Here is a 24,009-nt window from a genome sequence, read left to right on the forward strand (position 1 = left end):
GGTCCTAAAACCATTTGTTTCAACCACTTGGCCATCCTGTTTGGCTAATTTGTGTTCAGTTCTGTACTTTTGGTTCGTCCTCTGCTTGGAAATGTGCATCCCTTGGGGACTGGTCTGGCTAGGTGAGTATTTTAGTTATCTGTTTTATAAAATGCAGGAGTGCATAGGAATTTGGAATAATATGCATCATTTACTGGCTCTCAATATGTACTGGATATTGGCTCTGAAGACTACTAATATTTTCCAGCTGCCTCCAAAGCCCAGGTTCAGAGCAGCCTTTGCAGTGGGTCCTTTCCCATGACTGCCTACACAGGTGATGGAGACTTTTCCTGTGTCCTGAAGAATTAATAAAGCTGAACACTTCTGTACCAGCATACCAGGAGATAAAATATTGCTTCTGCTTCCCAAACACATTACAAAAAGCAAGTCTGCTGATCTGAACTGCTAAGACAGCACATGAAAGGAATGCAGTCCATTTCCTAACCAAGATCTAATCTATAGAAGAGTTTATAGATCCAAGTCAACATCCTGAATTGGTCCCAGAAGCAAATAAAAAAAAAACTAGTTCAACTTTGGAAAGACAGGTACAATGCTCTCAATGCGTTTAATCCCATTTTGCAATTAAACAGTCCCATGCTGCACTATCAGATGATCTTCAAGGATAACTGCATCAGAGCAGACCCGTCTGGAGCTCTCAGAGTCGTGTTTGACAGACTTCAAATCAGCAAGAAACGCAGAGACATATTCAAACTGAGAAGGCTTCAGTCCTCCTTCTGTCCTTAATACTTGAGCTTTCAGAGCTCGCTGCTGAAAAGATGGAGAAAGTGACTGCTTTTGTCACTACACTGAGGAAGAGTATCGCTTTCACTTAGTGACACAAGTGAAGTATAAGCTATTTCACTGCCTTTGCTTTATTTGTGTATGTTAAACAGGAGAGGTGGCAGAACATAGCTCAGCCAGCAAGGACATCTGAAGAACATTAGGAACGTGGACTATTGATGCAGCACACCCATTCCAGGAATCCCTTCATCTTCAGGAGGTGTTTCTCCAGCCTTTGTCAGAGAAGAGTTTTCTACACACTAAATCTTTCCTATCAAGCTGAAGAATGACTCAGATGAGGCACCCACATGTGGAGCCAGAGATGAGCTCAAGTGCTCTTACGGCTGTCGCGGAACACTAAAGATCTGCTTTTAGCTTGGTCATTAAAGTCTGTGCAAATGGCACGCGTGGCTGCTGGTAGCACTAGGGCAGTGAAAACGTAGCTTTAATTTGGTGTCAGAAGTGAAGCACTTTCTGTAGTTTTTAACTGAGAGCTCCTGCAGGGCTCTACCCATTTTTCATGGATGGACTTCCTGACGTCTGGAGCTAGATGCAAAAAGCAGAGCCACGGCACTGAGTGACTGACTTCCCTGGGACCATAACAAAGAGGTGTCTTACTCAGGGGGCTGCAGCAAGCTGGGTATGTGCCCAAACACCTGCATGGGACTTCTGCTTTTATTCAAAACGGAAAGCAGAATTTAGGCTGAGTCTCAGGGCCAAGCTTGTTGTGGTGTCCACTTTCTGGAGGGAAAAAAGGAGTCTTTGAGAGGTGTGAAAACATGCAGAAGTTTTCGGTCTGAACAGAATTTGCAATTAGTATTTCTTTTCCCACCTCTCACTTCCTTCCATGGTATAGAAACAGTAATGCCAACAGCATGGCATGTTGTCACAGGTCTCATGCTGCTATTGAATTGCCAAAGAAAAGCTGAGCTATTGATCCAGTGGTAATTTGCTGTCAAGATGACTATGTCTATTATAGCAAATGAGTAGTGTTAATCATTCAACTTGATGAACACTATTGCAGGAGACTGACAATGCTCAGAGCACCACAACTGACCTGCTGCATTTTAACTGGCTTCACTAAGTTCTCGATCTGTGCTGGCCTAGCAACTTAGAGCTTAGGTTATCCATTAAGGTGAAGTTCTGGAAAAACTCTGTTTAAAATAAACAACAACTTACACTGGTGAGTAACTCATCAACTATGCAGCAGCCTGATTCTGATTGCCTGGCAAAGAAACACACACATTTTGTACAGTATCTGATAAAAGATCTATAATGTGCTAACACAAACCTATCATGTAGCACCTGTGACTAACAGATTGTGATATCAAAGTCTTGATGCCTAAGTGCTCCTGCAAATGCATTAAACTTTTAGTGGCAGGAACTGTAGACTGCCAGTGACAAGGAGCTGATATGGTATTTCAGTAGAAGTTGATAAAGTGTTATTGCTCTAAGAAGAAACGAAAAATCTTGAAAACCACTGGGCAGCTTGTGTTTTGATGGGACACTGTTATGCAGAGAGTGGGAATGAGGGAACACATGGACTCTATGGAAGTAAAATTATTTAAGAAAAGCTCTGTATTTTGCAGTAGCTGGAGCATGCTCTCATACTACATTTAACTTCAGGCATCTCCCTGTTCACCTGAAACCATCAGCATCCACATGGGCCATGCTTAATTCCATGTACAGTCATGGAAGCAAGAAAGGCAGCACGAGCCTTGACACACTCCTCACCTGTGGCAGAACATGTAAAGGCTGGAAGAAACGGGGGAAATTGTGTGTTGGAGGCAAGAAGTATGGGTCTGAGTGGGAATGGGGAAGTGGGTAAATGGGTCTTAGGCACAGCACACAGCTTAAACAAAGCCCCGGAAGAGCTCCTTAGAGAAAATGAACAGTTGAAGTCAGTGCAAACCTACAAGGCAACAGGCTCTGTCTGCTGCAGCCCTCGTGGTAGCTCTTCAGCTTAATGGTAAAAATGAGCTTGATGAAATTCTCTCTGCTGTGAACCAAAATGTTCTGGCAATCAGAGAAACTTGATCTGCTTCTCACCTCCCATTAGAAAAAACAGACTATACCATGGCCTGGGGTTGGTCTGGTTGTGCAATGTTCCTGCTGACTTGAGAAATTAAGTTTAATGGAGGAAAAAATGTCACCAGTGCCTGCTGATAGAAAGTCAAGGTGTGTAATGAAGCTGCCACACAGGGTAGGTACAATCTTCATGGCTATGTGAGTGTGCTGCCTGGTTGTTCTTTACACCCTGAGAATTGGAGGGCAACACAATGTCATGTTTGGGAAATACTGAGTGAATGCAATTGGCTGGGATCCTGAATGTAGACCTTCTCTGATAAGAAGAAACTGTGATGTTTCCTTCTTGATGTCTTTCATAAATAGGTCTATGGGATTTTTTTTTGTTTGTTTAATTTTTAAATGCAATGCTTACATTTTTCATATTTTCTACGGTCAGTATTTTGAATCTTTGGCAGCAGTGTAGCACAGTCACTGCAAACTTCTCTGAGCTCTCAGTGTGTGATGCTGACTTTTGATGAGCCTATAGACCTTTTGCCTAAGGACGGGTCAGATGCACTCTGCATCACTGATGCTGGGATAGCTATACAGATTTGCTTTTCTACATGGTGCTGGATGACAACTCTGTTTAAGGGCACAAAGAATACAATCTACAATCTCCCCTGTACCACTTCTCTGGCATTTCCAAGACATAACTCTGAACAGACTTTGACAGCAAACTCATCTGATCTGTTCTTGAATGAGTCTTGCAAGACATTCAGTGAATATGGAGAAGAAGCTTTTTTGCACGTTGAAAGTCTTTTACAAAGACAGCCCAGTCCAGATTTCAGAGGACAGTAGCTAAAACTGCTTGGACCAGCTGCCTTCTACAACCAGCAACAGGGAGAGATATGGCACTCATAAGTTAGGGGTGACTGCCACTGCAAGAAGAATACTCCAAAATAAGATCTCAGCTCTATAGCTGCACTGAAATTGCTCAGAAATTGTTTTCAGACAGTCCCATAGATGGTGGCATGAGAATGAACAGTTCTAGCCTGAGTGGCATAGTAAGCAATCCCAAGGCTGACTTTAAAAATATCTTCACTATCAGAGGCGTGTCCAGCACTCTAACAGGGAACTCTAATCCACTGTAAGTTCATATAATATTATCAACCTCATCAGCTGCTGGAACTGTAAATATGTCTTTCAAGCAGGCAGCATGAGAGTGATTACTAACTCCTGAAAGTTTTTTGGGCTGAAAGACTCAGCTGGTTCCCGGGATTCTGAAGGTGAAGATGCACAAGAGCTCAGCACAGTGTGATCAGAACAGCAGGATGGAGCCGGGGCAGGAGAAGGTGGGTGACCATCCCATGAGAAGCCCCATCCATCTGCCAATGGGAGGACTACGGAGGACCCAGTATGGAAGTGGGTGCACTGCTCTAAGTTGGGCAGGACTACAACTGAAGCAGAGCTGACTGTTCCCTCTGAAATCTCGAGGAGGACAAACGCCTTCCTTGGGATTACTGTCCTCTAGGAATCACACTCGCTTGTGGAAATACAGGTCCCGGGACCTAAGATCTAAGTAAAGAAATTAAGAAAATGCTCCAAATCTACATTATAAACATTTTTTTCCCCATGTGACACTATAGAAGTACAATGGAAGTAAAACTGGCAAGTACTATCCATATGCCGTACACCAAAATGAGTGGCAGAGCAAAATGAGAACATTACTCCTGGACTGACTCACAGAACGCATTAAAAAATGTGTAGGTAGGATACTGATATACATAAACTCAGTCTTCTCTGATGGAATTAAAACAGGTACACTTTTAATTATGGCTTACCCCTATTGCCACCAGACCTGACACAGAGCTGAACAGGCCAGCTTTGTACCCGAGTTCAAAGACAGGATGATGCTGCCTTATTTTCCTACTAAGATCATCTTTATCCTCTCTTGCCCTTCTTCTCAGTTAACAAGAGTTATGTACTGAAAGTGCTGAGATAAAGTAATGGTAAGGAGGATACTGCAAAAGGTATTTGAAAAGCAGAAGTAATTTACAACATGTCTGCTTTGTTTTACTTCCTAAGCCTTCCTGTTGTGAGAGGAAATTCATCTTTTCTGGCAGACTCCAGCCTTTCTAGGCCTGAGAGCTCCCCAGGAGCTTTCGAGTGCAGGTAAATGGATGTGAGACTCAAGGAGTATAGTACAAGAACACGGAATTAATGTTGGTTTTCGCTTTGGTTGTCACGTCTGACGTATAAGGAGAGTGCTATATCCTTGCTTGCAAGAAATATCTAGATGTAAAAAACACAAGGCTGAGTCCTCTGCTCATTACTGTGGGTTTGAAATGCCAAGAATGGAAAGGTCATGTTGCTGGTGGGTGAAGCAGATAGGACCTATGCCCAGCAAGGTCTCCGCATGAGACAGATGTCGGGGTGCTGGGAGCCCTGAGGGACCTTCTGAAGAAAGAGCTCCGAGGAAGGACTGTGGCTGGACAATAGGTGCAGCATGGATTCTGCACACAACAGAGACCCCAAGAGTAGGCACAGGGGAAGCATCCACTGCCTAATCTAAATAGCACACAGAGTGGTTTTGTCCTCTTCTGTTCTCCTGCCAGTTTGCACATATGTTCTGAGTATACAGCCTGCCCTCCAAAGACCACTTACAGGGGCAATCACAGGGAAGCAAAGCAGGAAGAAAGTATCCAAAAAGGGAATTTGTTCAAGAGAAAAAAATGGAGACAGATGTAGAGTGACTAGTCACGGCTGGCGGTAAATAACCCTCTGCCTGGAGTGCTCTCTACGAGGAGTTCACATGTTCCATTTCATATTTCCTTTCTAGGAAGTCAAATCTTTATTTTCCTGGCATTTGTTCCTTTTTTCTTTCCCTATATATTTTTCCCCTCTGTATGGTCTGAAATTGTTTTCCCCTTTTCCATTTCTTTTCTGTGCCGTGTTCTCTTTCAAGTGTGGCATTTCTCCAGCCACCATGTGGGCCTCATTTCCCTGCACCAACCCAGGCAATACCTTCTGCTGCAACCCTCTGTGCCATGAGCTCTGCCCTCTATCTCTACACAGGCATAGACATAAGAGTGCTCCACATTTGCTCCTGCATTACAGCCACCACTTTTTCTCACGTGCACACCTCAGAATTAAGCAAATGCAACACACATAGACAGAATATTCATCCTCTCACTCCCTTAAACCTGTCAAGGCGTATAGGCCAAGGAGCTATCTCTGCGTAAATCTAAATCCCCTGTGAGGAAGCAGTCTACTCAAAGGTAATAAAGCCAAAGGATATATTATTATCTTTGGTGTGAATCCTACTGGGCTGAGAGGTTGGCTGCTGGCTCCACTCTCTGAAGTTTCCCTCCCAGCCAGAAAAGCCATCCCGCAGACAAGCCTAAGCTTCCTCTCCTTGGTCTGATTTCCTCCTCCCATTGTTTGGCTGGTAACCCAAAGGACAGGGTTTAATTATGGAGCTTGGAAACCTGGCTTACGCTGCTCTGCCAGCACAGGACAAAACGTCAGCCTGCCCTCACGACCAGCATGGCTGTGCACCGTTGATACATGCCTTATCCCACACAGCATAAAGCGAACTGCATGGAAGAGAAGCCAAGAGAAACAAAAAGATGGTTTCAGTCTTTAGATTTTTGTGAATTTCACTATGAAAAGTCGAAATACAGAAGTTCAGCGATTTCTGTACTTTAAAACAGCCATTGCTTTTGACTGTAAGTTAGATAGAGGGCAAGGCCTTTCGCTGGACAAGAGAGATGTTGGAAAGGATGAATCTGAAACAGAGCATGGGTTCTATCCCTCTTGGAGAGGAACTGTGTGGCAAGTCACCAGGTAATAAATGCATGCTAACATCATTTGTGTGGCTTTCAGATGACCAATATATTTTCTAGGCAGATGTCCCATTGAAGACTCATGAAAGGTACATTTATGGAGACACAGCATCCATGTCAAACACAGAGGACAGATGTCAGTATCAGGCCCACGTGTGGTCAGTGAGGTAAGGCACAGAGCTGTGTGCTGCACTGGGGGGGCAGAATGTGTCCCTCTGTTACTGTGGGGGGAGCACCTTGTAACAGTGACACACTGCTGATGCCCTGGCATGAAAGGACACTCCAGTACCATCTCGCCCTTCACCACTGATGAGCTGGGGCACTCTGGGCAGTCTCCCTGCCAGTCATGCTCTCATGAGTAACCCTGTTTTACAGAGAAGCCGAGGCAATGAATTCAGAGAGGCTGCTGGAAAGCTATGGCAGAAGTCTCAGGGTGGGGCTGTGGCTATAGCACAAAGATTTAGAGTGCATCCCACACAGGCAGGATAAAGCTTTTTCTTCTCAGCTGCGACAGTGATAGATAGCTTGATGAATCTGAGCTATAGCTAGTTGGTACCTGGCTTGAGTTCCTTATGTTGCAAGGTGATTTTCTGCCATTTTACAGGCAAGCCTAGTCAGAATGTGGGATTTTTCTGTGGTGAGGAAGGTCATGAGGAACAAAGTGCCTTCTCTGCCTTGTTACTGCCTCTCTGAAATCCTCAGGACATGGGCAGTTGTACTTCAAATTCCTATCCCATGCACGTGTGTAATGCTTTAGGTTCTCTTCTTGCCCAGCTCAGCACTGCAGTGCCACAATCTAGGAAGAACTTGGATGAGACCAAGGTGATGACCACATGCGGGGAAAACCACCAGAAGTGACAGCAAAATTAATAGCCAACCTCTGGCTGTTGTACAAATGAAGAACATTTGCCATTAATAAAGAGGACCCCAAACTTTGGGGGGAGCTAGCCTTCAGTCTGACAATGATGTAGAAGCAGTGAACCAGTCAGCATTTAGCCATCTGTGTCTGCAGAGGAGGTTGTGATCTCTCCTTTCGATGGGCTCTGAGCTTTTGTTGGTGTTTTTGCCGCTCCATGAGCAGAGTAGTTTCGTACAAGGTGAAGCTATGCCTTACATCATCTGGAGGCTGGAACTGATGGAGAAAACAGCCCTTAGCATCCAAGGAGCAGGGCACCTCACTGAAAACACCAGAGCCTCGGGGACCGCGGCGGCACGGCAGTCACGGGGAGCCTGGCACTTGTCTGCCTGCAGGTCCACCCTCTGCTCCTGCCAAAGTGCCACATCTGCAGTCAATAAGGGCCCACAAGCTGGCTCCTCTTCATTAGAGGAGAGAGGGCAGCTGGCAGGGGATCCTCCAAGGGCTTTCAGGCACGGGAATCAGTCCCCTCCCAGTCTGGAATAGCCCAAATTTGGTGACTTTCTGGGCATGCTGTAAAGGACAGCTGTTTGACAGGGTCTCCAGAGAAAGCTATGGGTATGTTTCCTACATGATGAAGGATATAGGTGGCTGGCCAAGTGCCCACAGACCTGATTTTAATGCTGTTCAGGTTGAATTTACTTTCCTGTGCTGTATAGTTCATAATACACAGTGTCCTGAACAAGCATGTGTTGTTTTAAAACAAACCAAAAACCATACGAATTTAAATCCAAACAAACAAGAAAGGAAAAAAAAACCATATGTGTTGCGAAAGACCCTTTGGGCTGCTTAGAGGGCCTTCTCAGTGCTGGGAGGCTTCTAAACACTGTGCAATGAAAGCACTGCCTGTGTTTATCTAACAAATAAGGCTTCTGTTATTTTTATTGGCAATAAATATTTGAATATTGAGCTGTAACCAAAGTAGAGACACCAGCTTCACCTTATATGCAGCACTGACCCAGAATGAGATTTGCAATAGTATTAAGCACCCAGATGATCTCAAGAGAAGTGACCGACAGACAGCTGAATACTCAACATAACCCAATAGATGGTCAGCAAGAAAGATCATACATAAAAACTCACTGAGAAAAGGCAGAAGAGCTGCTTCCTAAAGCTTATGGAGTTTGATACCGAGTGATGGTCATTTTGATACGAAGCCTGCAATCACACACTTCATGGAATTACAGATGAGATTCTAAGTCTCTTAAAAGTCATTACTAAGCGTCCTCAAGTGTTGTATAATGCTCAGAAACTCCTTCTACCTTACATGAGTTTGGGGATATTTGTTTAAACAAGATAACTGTGGGGCACACCCCAGACAGGTACTGCATTTTTACCAAGCGAATGTTACTGCTCTCCCAAAATTGGATCTGGACATTTTGACAGACCAAGATAGCGTATCTTTCTCTACATTATTTAAATACTTAAGATATTTGGCAAAAATACAGAAGTGACACAGTACAGAAACATTCGCAGCTGCAGGAGCAATAAAACCACGACAGTGTTTTTGTTAGGCTGACCTTTTCTCACAAGAAGTTACAAGACTTTGATAATAGATCACCTTCTATGCAGCATTCAGTGCATTCTGATAACAAAACTCAGCAATATTTTTCTTGGGCTCCTGAAAGCCATGGCTTACCTGGCTCCACTTCATGCCATCCACTTGACTGGCTGCCACTTCCTGGAGAGCGCCCTTGGCTTGTATAGAACGGCTCCTCACCAGGACTGTCCATCTCATCCTCCACAGATTTGATACGTTTTGTAGAGCTGAAAAAGTAAAAACGCATAATAAATGCTATATATGTGTTAAGGAACAAAGGCACTTCTTTTGGGACACAGCTTGAGCCTAATCTGCTTATGGGAACGACAGCACATCGAGGGCACTGAGGAGGTACAAGTCCTGCACAGCTATCCTGCTCATCCAGCCTCCAAGCACCCACTTTTTGTTTCTGATTTGCTTTATTTCCAACGGCTATGCTTTGATGTGAGACACAACCTCTCATGGGGTTAAATTGAGCCCCTAAACGTGTTAATTTAACAGTTTAACATTTAGGCTTTTGTAGGTCAAAGAGTAGGACATTCTTCAAAGAACACAGAGGTCAGTAAAAAAAATTAATTTGTATTGCATGATTTTTGCAATTTGAATGAATATGTTAATGACATGCAAGTCATTTTGTCAGATTTTCCAAACAGCTTATTCTGAAACACACATTACGTATCCCTTCAAACTTTTCAATCTTTTAACTGTAGCCATTTAATTAACCCAGATTTCAGTCCCATAAGAAGTGTAGATGAGTAAAAGATGGACACATCCATTAGTGATTCATGTGCTTACATTATCATACAAGCGTAAGCATTTTACTCCCTAAGTGTTTGCCACCAAGCATAAAATGCCCCACTAGGTAAGTCTGAGCAGCACTGAAGGGTTCCCCTGTCAGATATCACACCTCCCTTCCCTACAGCCCAGGGGACAGGAGTGTCCTTTCAGTGGTTTTTGGTGGTCACTGACTCTAGACTCCAGCAGTTTGGTGGGGAGAAGATCCCAAAGCCAAAGACACCGAGGTTGGCTCTGTTCTCTGTAATGACTTGTACAGACTGCATGGGGACATTACTGAGAATTTCTCTTTTAAGTACTTTTCCAAGGCTGTGTCAGCTCACTTTTTACCCCAAATCTGTATTCTATTAAGACTTAAAGCATTTGAGAACAGGCTCCTTTCATAGAGGGAACTTATTTAAAAGACATAAAAGATTCCAATTCCAATATACTGGTCTAAAAACGTGCAGCCTTCACCTCACAGCTCTTCACCTCAAGCTCTGCACAGGTACAAGAAATCAGCTTGTGAGAAACAGGAAGGACGATTCTTGTGGTATGCGTGGAATGTAGGTTTGTCCATTCCTTAATTTACAGAACTGTTATGTGTCAATAGGGGAAATTGTGTGCGTACGATACAATTACCACCTGATAATTCCACTGAGTCTGTGTATTTAAGAAAAATATATATTTTTTCTTACTGGGAACAGCCTAATGAGAGGAAAACAAACATATTACCGAGTTATTAACTACCCATGCTGTTTATAATTAGGTCCTTATCACTGCTAGCTATTTGCAGAAGAACAGAAGAGCAACAACGGAGCTCTTAAGTAACATTAATAACCCCACATCTTTGTTCAGGAGTCACAATCAAACTGCAAACGGCACTGGTGATGAGCACTGAACACAGGGTGGGTGCAGAGTTTAGGAGCAAAGAAGAAAGAGAACAGTTTTCAACTGATGTGCAATGGAAATTGTAGTCACCAAGCTTCCTGATGTACACTGAGTGCAAGATGTAAAACATCCTTGCCATCGCTGTAAGGTGCAAGAAGCTATGGCTAAGAGCATCCCTCTAAAGCTTTTCTTTTTTAGAAAACAAAAACAACAGCTATATTCAAACTATAGAGCCTTTCAACATGTGTACTTGCTTACTGCAAAGCTGGTGGCACTGCAGACTGAGATAAAAACATAGAACAACCCTGGGCTGAAGTTAGACTTTCTTATCATGTCTTTGAAATAAGTGATCTGTTTTGGCTGTGGGGGAAAAAAAAATCAATCTGGTTCTTAAATAGCATTCAAGACTACTAGAGTGACTGAGCTTGTTTATAAATCTAATCTCATGGATGGTTAAAGTAAAAGGGTAGGGTGAAAAATAAATATCCTTGTCTGGTAGGTGTCATATAAGCCAAAACTGCTATGAAACTCGGCAGGTATCTGCATTAACAATTAACAGTTTTCAAATAGTTGAGTGCAAATTTCTAAATGCAATTTGAAAATCAGAACTCGTTATAGGGCAAGGCCCTAAACCTATGTTGGTTTCACAGATAACACTTTAAGATCAAGGATGCACATAAGTCTACCTTAAGGTTGTCCCGTAACACATCTCAATATGCCCCCAATTCTCTCCTGCCACCAGCAGGACTCCAACAATTCCGGTGGAACTCCTCCCCATACACCCAACACAGGACCCAGAAGTTATACAGGGCAACATAACTGATGTCCTTGAAAGCTTTAACGAAGAACTTTAGCAGCAATCCAGCTGACCATTCACTCTGCGAATCTGAAACAGCTTCCCATCCTGAGGCCCCCAAACAACTTGTCAAATAATTTAATGGCTACTTTCCCAGATGAATAATGATGTTTGCTTGGGTTTCCAAGTAACTCGGCAGTAGGCAGAGATTAAATTACCTGGTAGAGGATGTGCTAGGTAAAGACCTCCTCATTGCTCCTGGGCTCATGCTGTAGTATGAAGAACTTTCCAAATCTGAGAGGGAGAAATTAGGGCCTGTTCCTGCAGCTATTGGTGCTGGGAAAACAAAAGAGAGCAGTCAGTAACTCAAGTGAATAGGGCATGGATTGCACTTCAAGATCATTTTCTTCATTCTCATGAGTGTGTTTATTTTCACAGTGAGAACAGGTGGGACGTGGAAATTAAGAAATGCTAATGGAAACTGGCATTGCAATCAAGAAAATGTAAATTTTATCCAGAATACAATGTTACATGACACAGACTCTTTCTTACACTCCTCCAATGAGACCTTTTCTTTAAAAAAAGAAAAACACAAAACAATTACGACAGCACTTCTATTCAGTTTCTTTAAGCACTGCTTTTCTATTAATATAATTCTAACACGTAATGAAACTTGTTGCTTTTGTTTTAGGACAACGCTGCATTTATTAGTACAGTTACAAATGGGCAGCATCATCCCTGTAGTGTGCTTGGCATAATGTGTGAGCAGTATAGGCAGGGAAATACACACCTCAGGACCTCTGGGGTGTACGTGACATACATCCCCAAGCACAGAGGTTACAAATCTCCCTGGAGAAAGCACAAATGCAGATGAGAAACCCAAGTCCTCTTCTGCCCATGAGCAGCCAAGTTTTGTTCCGGTCTCCCTTCCAGCTGAATCAAAGCTAGAGACATTTGTGCCGAAAGAAACATTATCTGGTGACTACTTTCCACTGTTCACCTCTCACTAAGGTACCCAGCACCTACGTTTTATTGTAAGGGATATGAACACCTTTCATTTCCATGCCCTAAAGCCTTGGTTTTCCATTAAAATATCACGAGCTCCTACACTCTCTAAAGTTTTCAAGCACAAGCCTATGAACCCCACGTGCTGTAATCTTCTGGGATCGGAGGAGTCTAATGTTAAAGTCAATGGATAATGCATTTCACCAAAAAATGCAGCTATAGGGCATGCAGTCCCACAGCTGCTATTGCTGTCCCAGAGCCATTTGCAGGACAAAGCAACTTGGGAAGCTGACAATTACAGATCATGATTTTTCTCTCACATTTCAGAGCCATCTGAAAAAGGACATACTGCACAATAAAAAGCACAAGTTTGGCCTGGAACGTATTGTCTGAGAGCCCCGATTCACAGCAACAAAGGCGAAGCAGTCTCAATGCCACACAAAGATGCTGAGCCAAGTTTAATCTTCGGTCTGAGAACCTGGCCCATTTTCAAAGACGAAAAAATCTTTCAGTCCGATGGGGCAGGAGTGAGGAAATGAAGACAGGATAGCTCGTATCGCCCAGCGAACACGTCTGGGCTGAAACACAGGCCTTCTGGGAGTGCTGCCACTGACTGTAATGGGGCCAGTATTTCACCCCAAGACTTAAGGAGCTCACGATGTCAGATTTGACAGAGGAATAACGTTGCTTTGCAGCTGCCTCATCATCCCCACAAGACAATTAGTTGTTGTTTGGCATGGATCTTTTAAGAACGTCATTGAGACCGAAAGGGAACAGCCTGGATAGCCACAGACTTTTAAAAGCATGAGATGGAAAATACACAACACTATTAAAACTCGAAAAAATCTGGAATGACCATTAAAAGGAATGAAGTTGGGAAGTAATTTACGACAAGAACACTCAAACCCTTTGTTATCTTCCCTTAACTATCATATGCTTCCCGTATATATAGGAGAGGGTGTGTTAAAAAAAAGAAAGAAAAATTAAGCACAGTAAAATTAACTCGTTTTATCAATTTGTGCTTTCTGCAACAGTTTCCTGACAGCAGCTACAAGAGGCTGTAAAACTGATGAATTTGCATGGAAAAAGAAACCAGTGTAAGTAATTTGTGTAAAAGGTAACACGGACATGGACTGCTATAATTCAGACACCCTGCAGATAGCAGACTGCTGCAGTGTGAGCAGTTATAGGTTAGAAAAATGACCACACTGCAGTCAGTCTGACTTGAATGGAAATCAATCATAAAGGTACTCTCTGCAGCATCCACTCCACAGTTTTCAGCAACTTCCTTGCCAAACAGATTCACTGCAAACCCTTCTCTGCTCGGTTGCTCTGCACCCTCTGCCCACCAAAGCCTAACTTCCAGGTGAAGCACCCCTAAGAAGGGAAGCACCAAATCAAAGCACTGTATTTTGTTTTTTTTTCCAAGGGTACAGTGGCATTCCTAACCACTGCAAGATTGATGAAGCTTCATTCCAAATAGATACAGAATGAAGAAATGCTATCTGGATAATGTGCCTCCTCTCACCTCCCTGTGTTATCCCTCTCTCCCCAAATCCCAGACATTTCTGCTCAAACTCTTGCACTGCTCCTAAAGGGAAGTGAGATGTACCTCCAGAAGAGCTGTGGGGTAGAACCGGGGTGTTGCTAATGCACAAAGTAGCAAATACAAAGAAGGATGCTTTCTTTATCTAGGGCTGAACCACATGCAGGAGCCTGTGTGCAACCTGAGGGTTACAAAAACAAACCCCAACTCTGCCCCACAGAGCAGCAGAGCTCCTCCACAGAAGTGGAGGGCTGAGGGCTGAAAGCTGGGAGCTCTGCATCTTGGCTCCATCAGCAGCAGGGGCCTGCTCCACTCACTAAAAACATGCTGCCATCCGTCCTAATGAATGCTCCAGCAAAGAGACCTCCTGATAGCTCAGGAACATCTCCCAAACAGGAAAAGATGTCAAGAGTTCCAGTTGCGAGACTGAACAATGGTCTCCACCTCCATGACTGACCCATGGCCATGGCCTGGAAGGGCTGCTGGAGGAAGGACCCCTCTTCCCTTGGTGTGCAGGGCTGGGAGGCTGTTGGCCCCACAGGAAGGCCCCGTGCTGGGGGCAGGCCAGGCTCACCCCACAGGGCAGCGTGAGGAGGTTCCCCAGTGGCTGATCCCAGCCCTGTTGCCAGCCCTTCCCTCGCTGCCAGCTTGTTAGCTCAGATCTTTGCCTGAAACATCAAGAATAATAACAGAGAAATTAACAAAAAGCCCTCGGACTTAACTCAATTGGAATATTTATTTTGAAAAATTTATTAAATTAGAGAACAGGAAACCCACTAAATAAAACCAGCCAGGCTGGCATTTGTCTTCCTTGGAACATGGCACTCTCTTTTAGTCATGTTAATATTTAGCTTCTCTTTTTTTTTCCCATCTTTACGTATTTATTTTTACGAAGGGCTGGGATATGACTAAGATCATTACACGTGTAATGCTGCAGCAAAGCGATAATGTGTTTAAGGTTAAATGGGAGAAACATGACATCTGACTAATAAACTTTTTCCTGTGTTGTGACTCCACAAACAAAGGGAAACACACTGTGCTGCTGATGCAGAGAGGAAAGGGGATCTGTTTTCCCTTTTTTTTTCCTGCAAGGCATTGTCTCCCACACACCGCACCATACAAAGAGACTGCGCTGAATACAAGAGATATGAAATGTGTGATGTTCATTTTAAAATTACAAGTACAGCCCGCTATTGACCATCTAATTATGCTGAGTTCCATTTATAAACATAGCTAACCACTAAGTTTATAGAGACTTTTTGTGCTGCTTTAATAGGATATTGATCGAGAGCAAGGTTTGAGTGGACTGCCATTGAATTGTGTAATGGCATACAAAAGGCAAGGTCACGGCAACTGTTCACTCTATGCCTGCAGTCTATTTTTTATTATAATCTTTTTTTCTTCAGCTCATAGCCAAGCCCAGACAGAATACTTGGGATAGCAGCGCTTTGCTAAGGAATATAGAGTATCTTTTTAAATGTTAATTTTCGTGCTGCTGACTTCTTTAACAACCTTCACTAGTGCAATGCTTAGTATAGCAGAAAACATACGGGCTGCTGTTTGGAGAGAGCTGTTTTACGACGCTCTGGCTTTCCCTCACTCTCTCAGCGCTGGGATCTCTGCACGGGAAAGTTTTTTCCTTCTCGGGCTGTGGGAAGGCAGCAGTGTCCTCGCGGCCCTTCGCAGCCCTGCCTGGCCCAGACCCCGCACCTCACGGTGGGGCTGGCAGAACATTCCCCACAGTTTGTTTTGGCCGTGCCTGGCCTCTTGATGAGATGTGGGAGGAAGTCGCATTTCCTCCGCTGCACCCACGCTCCGTGCCGGGAGTGGCAGCAATTACTTTCACTTCTCGCATGCGTGTGCCCGTGTGGCAGCGAGGCCAGCTTCAGCCCCTGCCAGCAGCACCCAGCCGGGGAAATCGCTGCCTCCTGCAGCCTGCCAGGGCCTGGCTCAGCGCTCGATGAATGCTCGGCTCCGCTGCAGCAGCCGCTAACCGCAGCGCGGCTGCCTCCAGCCTGGCACCCGCTGTGCTGCAGGATCCTCGGCTCCTCAAAACGCCTTGGTGGCAAAATCACCTCTTACCTGTGGAATGGGCACAACTTGCAAGGATAACTAGCGGAACCATTTCTGTGTTTATACAGAAGTGGTAAGCAGCTTGTGCGTATCCTTGTGTGCTTGTGGTTTCCCTGGCTCGTTACAGGGACCAGGAGTCACCGCACTCGCTCCGTGCAGCTCCTCTCATTGCTCGCAGCTAACGCCTTAAAACTGAAAGCGTGGCATTTTCAGTCCAGGGTGCAGTTAGAATTCCCTTGTTTATCAGCATGAGGGATGATGTCATTTTGACAAATAACACAGCACAAAACAAATATGTTTCATTTGGCTCTAGCGAATGTTCATAAATCCTAAATCTTTCTTCACATCCTGGGCAGCGCAGTTTATCTGGCTGCCTCAAGGACCTCCAAGGGAGGAGATCTTCCCAGCAGCTCTCTGCAAAAGAGCACATGGTGCAGACTCAGTCTAACCGGGACTAACCCTGCCCCGGCCCCCCAGCCTCTGCCAAGCATGGGCTCCCACCCAATGGGACCATACACCAAGAGCAGCAACCAAGTTCCCAGCCGGCGCCTCTCGCAGAGGGCCATCCCCATGCCATGTAGGTATTTTCCCAGCCCGGGCACACAGGGTTTGCTTGGTCAAAACAGGCTGCCCAGTGCACAGAGATGAACGTCTATCAACTCTTCTGCTTCTGAGAATGTTGGTGTCAGCCCAGTCCTCTCTAGTGATGGGAGAATGAATTTCTCCATTATGTGAAGGGTATCTGGGGTGGACCGACAACACCTCCAAAGCTGCTCGCACCTTCTGTCTGCTAATAATGTAAGAGAGCTGGCAGCTTGGTCTGCAACATTCACAGCAGATCGGATGGAGAGAGAACGAGCTGCTTTCCAGATGAACATGTATGATCTACTTTCTCTATTCTCCTGGGCTCTGCAAGATTCAGCAGCTGGGTAGCATGTCGAAAGAAAATCTCCACCTCCAGGACTGAAGAAAGCAGGCTTCTGTTACCAGAGCAGACTAAGAGTGGTTCAATAGCTCACAGAAAGTGTGACGATCAGTGCTGATAGATAAGATAGACAATGGTAACAGCTGACCTTTCGCTTGATTAATTAATTCCCCAGATTTGCATGACCGAGACAACTGCCTACTACTTGAGACTCCTTGCCATGTTCAACTCTGAGAACTTTACTCAATATACCCAGTACATAAATTGCTCTCAATAGTATTTCCTAGGAGTAGCTTCAGATATCAGCAGCAAAGCCATAGGCAAGTGAAAACCATGGGAAATCACATATTTCTATCATTATATTATCAAAAGCAAGCATGGAAAGAATCATGGTAATAAGGCACACACAAAGATGATCTCTGGAAAGCAAACAAGGAGTGCATGAGAAGACAGCAGAGACTAAATGTGAGGGCTGCTATGGACAGGCAGGTTTGTTGCTTCCCTAGCCATGATGTTTTTAAAGATGCAAGGACTTTTTCAAAGTAAAAGCCAGGGGAATGGACCGAGGATATTGTGACTGCTCGAACGACAGACTTAATAGCTGCCGGTGGGTCTGGATAATGGCTGCTCATAAGCTGAGCTCCCCAGCATGACTCATGAACTGGTCTCAAATGAAGACATGGGAATACATAAACCACCCAGCAAGAGTTATATTGAAAAGCGCACTCTTTAAAAGCCCTTACATGCCAATTTAGGCAAATATGCAATTACTTTGTTGCTCCATTATGTTAAATTATTCTTTGAATATTAGCATGCAAATTCATACTGACTTTGCTGGGAATTTGTTGCTAGACTCTACACTAAACATATCCAACTGGGTAGCCATGGTATGTCAGTCTGTGGACTTCTCAGACCTCACAAAGTAAACAAGGTTACGGCTGGTCAGTACACGTCTGGGGCATCTCCAAGGAAAATCCAGGGTGCTATCAAAAGCAGTGCAGCTAAATCAGCTGCTGGCATTCTTTCCTCCGAGTCAGTTCTGAAGTGTTGTCCCGATACGCTTTGCGGACACTATTTTTGGTAGAGGTGCTGGCTTGTGGACAGGGTATAATACGAAGGTCTTGACCTCCCAGGATTATTAAAGAGCTCGTGAAAGCATGCAAACTCCCATGTCTGGGGCAGACAAGAGCTGGATCTTTGTATTTGACGACCGTCACCCCTTTTTATTTTAGATGAAGCTCACGCCAGTCCTGCTCCTTCTGCATGCTGTTGCCCTCTGCGTTGGAGGTGGTACACTTCAACAGCAAGCAGAGGGAATGTCTCAGACACAGTTCATACTTCGTTTGCGAAAGATGTTGAACGCTAGGATTTTTGATGCATGATGTTTTAGTTTAGTTACAATCAAATATCTTGGAAAACTAATAAGCAGGAAACATGACTCTCGTGAAGTCAGTGCCAAACTCGCAGGGGGGTTGGGATCGGGACGGCTGTATGGCTGTAAGTCCTGAAGCAGTGCACTTCCCTAGCAGCCCTGCACACATGAAGCATGGCTGACAGAGACCAGAGGCAGTTCTGCTGTGTAGTGCTCCTACGGTGAAGATAAGATTGAGGTGAAGTGGGATGCCTTACAGGGGGGGAGGGAGAATCCTTTGGGTTTCAGAAGCCTCGTGCTGTCACACTGGAGTAAAGTGACATGACAGGAAGGCATTCAGTGACCAGAGAGAACATGGTTTTGTCCACCACGGCTGCAAGTACCGGCAAGGTAGAGCATGTAGTGCAGCAAGTCAGATGTCAAAGTCCCTCTTTAAGCACTTCAGTAAGTGAACTATTTCTGAGTCCTCCTGACTTTGTCCTTCTAACAAAACTCCCACCAGTTCTCAGGGAAAGGAACTCAGAAGAAATATTTGCTTCAAATTTTATTCTCTCTCTCCTGTCCGTGTACCTCTCACACCCACGTATCTCCCACTGTTCATGCTTTTCTTGCAGCTTCCTATTTCTGACTACAAAGCCAATTTACAAGGGAGTGCAAGCCTTTCCGAAAGAGGAAATAAAACAGGAAAATCCTTACAGAAACTCAGTGTTCTGACTCAAAACCACAGCTTCTTTGCTGGGGTTGTGCCAGTTAGTTTCCAGCCCCAGAATCTTAACTGGATGTTCAGAGCTCTATATTTGAATATCCGTGCCGTCCAGGAGAGCCATTTTTATCACTGGCTGTACTGAATGAATTGGTTACAAACCCAAAGGATGAAAGGGACATGCAGCTGAGTGGTTTTCCTTGAGCAAGTGTGGCAACTGTGACAATGTAATATTCCTGCATGGATGCAGAGAAGATCTCCAAAGGACTGGTACCTACAGCCCTGCTTCAGCACCAGTCTCCCTGCAAGAGGTTATCCACGTTCTCTCCTTGGACTATCTGGATTATGTCATAGCAAAATACAATCAATGCACCTTTGATCAATGGAACAAGGTAGTGACAGGTACTCTTAATTCACTGTTGTTAGTGAGTATCGACAAGCCTGTAATGATCATGCTGCAGTGTGTCATTCATGCTGGGGGCATTAGCATTCTTTAAAGGTCAAAAAACAAACCCTTCTGCAAGACAGAATTCCATATAGTTTAGGGAAAATGCAAGTCTTGGGAACTTAAAGAGTTATGCCCCTGAGCAACTGAAATTCTAGATCTTCAGATGGTACAGCTGCTGGCGTTACTTACAAGCCCATTAATTTCCAGGTGTACAGTACACATGGAATGGATGAACAAAATGTGGAGAACTGGCACGAAAAATTCCTGGCTGAAGCACACAAATGATCGGGTTTGGTGAGAACAGTCTTTGGATCATGTAGGAGATCCAGCAGCAACCCGACCTGCGCAGAAATATCTCTGCACTCTCACACAGAAGCCGCCCGTTTTCAGCTGAGTACCAGATAAGCTTATCAACTTGCACATGCAAGTTTGCAGCACTTCTTTTTATTATTTTTTTAAATTTGCTTCTTAAACTATAGTTTTATTTTCCCCAACGTAGCCCGTAAACAGTGTTCCCCAGAGAAAAGCAGGGAGAAGAGACTCTCAGTTTTTGACACTGTTTCTAAATGGGGGGAGGGACATGATAAAGAACCAGAGGAGAAGACTGGGATTGCAGAAACCACGCAGAACAGCCACCAGATGATACTTACTTTGTGAGACTCTTACTAGCTCGGTCACACTGAAAACACCTGATGTGACAAAACTGTCCTGGAAGCCCAAATGTCCTACAAAACAAACAGAGTGAGAGAACTGCGATTAGCTTTAAGCATTTAATGACAGTATTCTCAAATAGTTTGCTTGCATTTACACTTAGAATGTGACATCTAATTTCCCACTTAGCAGTAATTATTGTTTATGTAGGTGGGTAACTAGTCATACAGCAACGTAGGCTGCTTTGTGGTTTCTATCTAGAGGTTAGGCAAGCTAACATGACACATCAGCAGGGAGATTTTTACATGTTAAAGCATCTCAACAGGAAATCTGAAACAAAAGAGGACTATTTTAATAAACGGTTACCTCGGATGACCCCTAATGACTTCACAATAGAAATGAAAATACTGTACCTAGGAAACAGACAGGACAGCTAAGTTCCATAATCGTTTTAAACATTATTCTCTAAAGAAACATCTGATTAGGATTATCTACCCATTCATTCAAACAAAACAAGATTTAAAGATACACCCTTCATTTGCTAAGGTTACACTGGGGAAATCTTAAAAAAAAAAAGAGGTTGGTGAAAAAAAAACGGAACGAATGCCTTTCCCACTGAGAAAATCCAACATTTAAAACAAGCTTTCAGCAAAAAATAAAGAAAACCAAATCTCTGCATAGGAAAGGCATTAAGCTGGAACTCGGGACCGTCTTTAGGAGCCGGGGTGCACACGTCCACGCTCACTCCCCCCACTCCCCCCCGTGCCAGCAATGCCTCTACTCTCGGTATCAAAATGTTATTACACTTTGCATAACACTATTTTCCTTCTTCTCTGAAAACATGTCTACCACCAAATGTTCATTTAATTTTCACGGCTATGATCAATGACAAAAGGAGCAGCTTCCAGGCTGCTGCCCAGGGTAGGCGTGCGAGTGGGCTGCAGCGGTTCACGCGGAGCATCGCTGGACCTGATGAGAGGCCACGGCGAGGCCAGGCTGACCTCCTGCTTTTGAAATCAGGGTCAAAGGAGAAATCGCAGGATAAAGAGATTATTAAAAGGACTGTAAAGTCCTGCTTGCCCGCGGGATAAGTGGTGTACCTTGTAAGGTTGTCCTACTTAGAGTCACTGATTCCACAACATGCACACACATATCACTGAATGTTTTGCAGGGGCACCATCTGCTCCATTGTTAATTGTTTGTCAGATGCACCAGGATTTCCCTACGTTCAGTACATTGCACCGTGCAGCAATACCTGCCCACCTCCTCAGACCAAGCAGAACCGTAGGACTAATGCCAGCCCACAATTGCTCTTTGACTTCCTTTTGGGGTTGTTTCCAAAGAAACGCATCTCACCGCTATTTCCTCTTGCAGAACGTGAAGCACGAGGAAGGCACTTTGTGTGCAGGACCACAGAGGGTGATGGGTTGGGGTCAGGGAAGGGCTTGGGGAGGCCCTGGGGGAGGTCAGCAGCTCTCCCAGCCCCTGGTAAATCTGCACCCTGGCAGACAGACCCTGCCCCGCTTCCGAGCGGCTCCTTGGTGCCAGATGAACGCAGTTGCTAAGCTAACAGACTTGAGACAAGTTTCTGCATCAGGCACGTTTTTATACTTCAGCAATAATGATGAGTTCTCAGACTGTGTATATGTATATCTCTGGGCATCCTTGTGTATGTGTATATACATATGTATTATGTACACAAACATATAAATATACACAAATCTGTCATGCTCCAGCTGTAGATAAATGTACTATAAAATATTGAAATTGATGCTGAAATTCAACACAAACAAATTCCTCAATCTGCAAACAACGTTTTTATTTACAGCAAGAGAATAAATTTTTCTCTACTTCAAATGAGAAAACATTCCTACAAGCTTTTATTTTTCCTTATTTTCCACTTCGAAATAGCTCTCAGATAATTGTAAATGCCTTTGTCTCATCTGCTTTGTATTTTACTGCAATAAAGGTGATGACTACATCGTTCTGCTTTTTAGAGACGGTGGCTGGCCCTACACAGTGTTTGCTCATTGACAATTTCCCGAGTATTTTTAATATGAAGACCTACTTTTCATATGCTGCAGCAGACCTGCCTATTGAATTAAATGATCTGTGAATTAAAAATAATTCTCTTAGGTCTTCACTGAAACCACTCATGTGCCTAAAATTAAGCATATGCTTAAGTGCCTTGCTGGATGGGGGCCAGGACGCTTACTACTCCGCAGAGCCCTTTGCAGGGAAGCCAGTCTATGCTGTGTAACTTCTCACACTGTGCTCATCATGACGGGATCTGAGCAACTTCCAGAAGTGCATTCGGCAGTACTACGAACATCTGTCACGTGCTGTTTTTTTCACGGGGCACCATACGGGTGCTGCACCGGTGTCCACTTCCACCTGCATCTCAGGAAGGTTCCTAGCACACAACGAATGGAGGTGAGATTCAGAGAGGTAAAAATAAATCCCAGCTATGGTAAGACCCTTGGGTTATTTTTAAAGGGAAAGCCTAGAGCCCTTTGTGATCATGCAGTAAAACTGTAGCACGGCTACCCCCGCTACCCGAATTTAGCAAGCCCAGGCAAAACCAGGCACGAAAATGCAGCAGAATGGCTTTCAATACATTCTACCTCCCAGGGTCCCCCTGTGTATGAGAAAAATTGATTAAGTTACCTTGGACCTGGTAACTCCTATTATTCATAACATCTTATTTTGCTGAGTATACCATAAATGTCTCCTATTTTTTTTTTTTTCTGCAGGAACATTTCTTATGTGAGTTCACATAATAGTAATTATTAAACAACAGCAGCTAACTAGAGTGGTTAGATTTTCATCCTTCAATGCTGAAAATAAACATTTCACAAATGACAGGTGAATTTCACAATTCTGCCACTTGTTGTTTACTTACAAACATTAGGAAATCAGGGACTCGTTTTGCCAATCATTTATAATAGCTTGGTACCCACAGAGGCGATGCCCTTGGCTAAGAGTTGTATCTTGAACTCATTCTGATAGATGGTTGGTCTCTGAATTTGCAGTTCAGTAGAAGTTCATGAAAGTTTAAAGATTTGCCTGGATAGCTCAGATTGCAAAATCCAGGCCTAAGACTGGAGGTTTTGCTGAGCAGAGATAACAGTGCAAGAAGAGAATGAGCAAATCACGATAAAGAAGCGAGACAAGTCAAAGAGGAATGGCTGGGTGCTCGTGGGATTGACAAAACGTGGAAACATTTTGCACCTATTAACAAAGGTCAAAATGCAAAACCATATCAATCTGCTTGAGCTACTCGACTCTGAGTGAGAAAAATATAGGTAAAGTCAAGCAATTACATATGCAGATGTGAGCATTAAAGAGCTCCTTTACTGAGGAGATGATTAAACATCTTGAAAGCTTGCAAGATTTACTTTTCACACAGCACTTTACTGGAAGACATGCACCGTGATACTTCTGCTACATATCCCAATGATAGGACGTGGAAATTGCTGTATGTAAACTGGTTATCTCTCCAGTTTTGTGTGACAGTCACGTTTAGGTAGGAGAGCAGGTGTTCCAAATGAGGATGAGGGAATTTTCACTCACGTTATAACAAACGACCGGAGCCCATTCACTGAAATTCTGGGTATAAATGAAGACACCTGGGTAGCCAAGGCAGCCCTGACTCAGCAAAGCAGCTACAGCACACGCTTCGTTTTACTCCTGTGTTT

At 44.1% G+C, this 24,009-nt stretch overlaps 1 protein-coding gene across 13 annotated transcripts in view; it reads right to left on the reverse strand.

The window, feature by feature from the left end:
• The window catches only part of NFIA (nuclear factor I A), a 232,024-nt gene that overhangs the window by 63,438 nt on the left and 144,577 nt on the right, over window positions 1-24,009 (reverse strand). For all 13 annotated transcript variants that reach the window (XM_065738002.1, XM_065737975.1, XM_065737984.1 and 10 more), the window contains exons 4-6: window positions 20,311-20,385; window positions 11,807-11,924; window positions 9,227-9,354 (exon numbers count right to left, since the gene is read on the reverse strand). In XM_065738002.1, the coding sequence (XP_065594074.1) occupies window positions 9,227-9,354; window positions 11,807-11,924; window positions 20,311-20,385 (321 nt within the window). The remainder of the gene's footprint in view (window positions 1-9,226; window positions 9,355-11,806; window positions 11,925-20,310; window positions 20,386-24,009) is intronic.

The sequence above is a fragment of the Cyrtonyx montezumae genome, unplaced genomic scaffold (genome assembly GCF_038088225.1).
Source record: "Cyrtonyx montezumae isolate F1298 unplaced genomic scaffold, pur_monq_1.0 scaffold_1, whole genome shotgun sequence".
Lineage (NCBI taxonomy): Eukaryota > Metazoa > Chordata > Aves > Galliformes > Odontophoridae > Cyrtonyx > Cyrtonyx montezumae.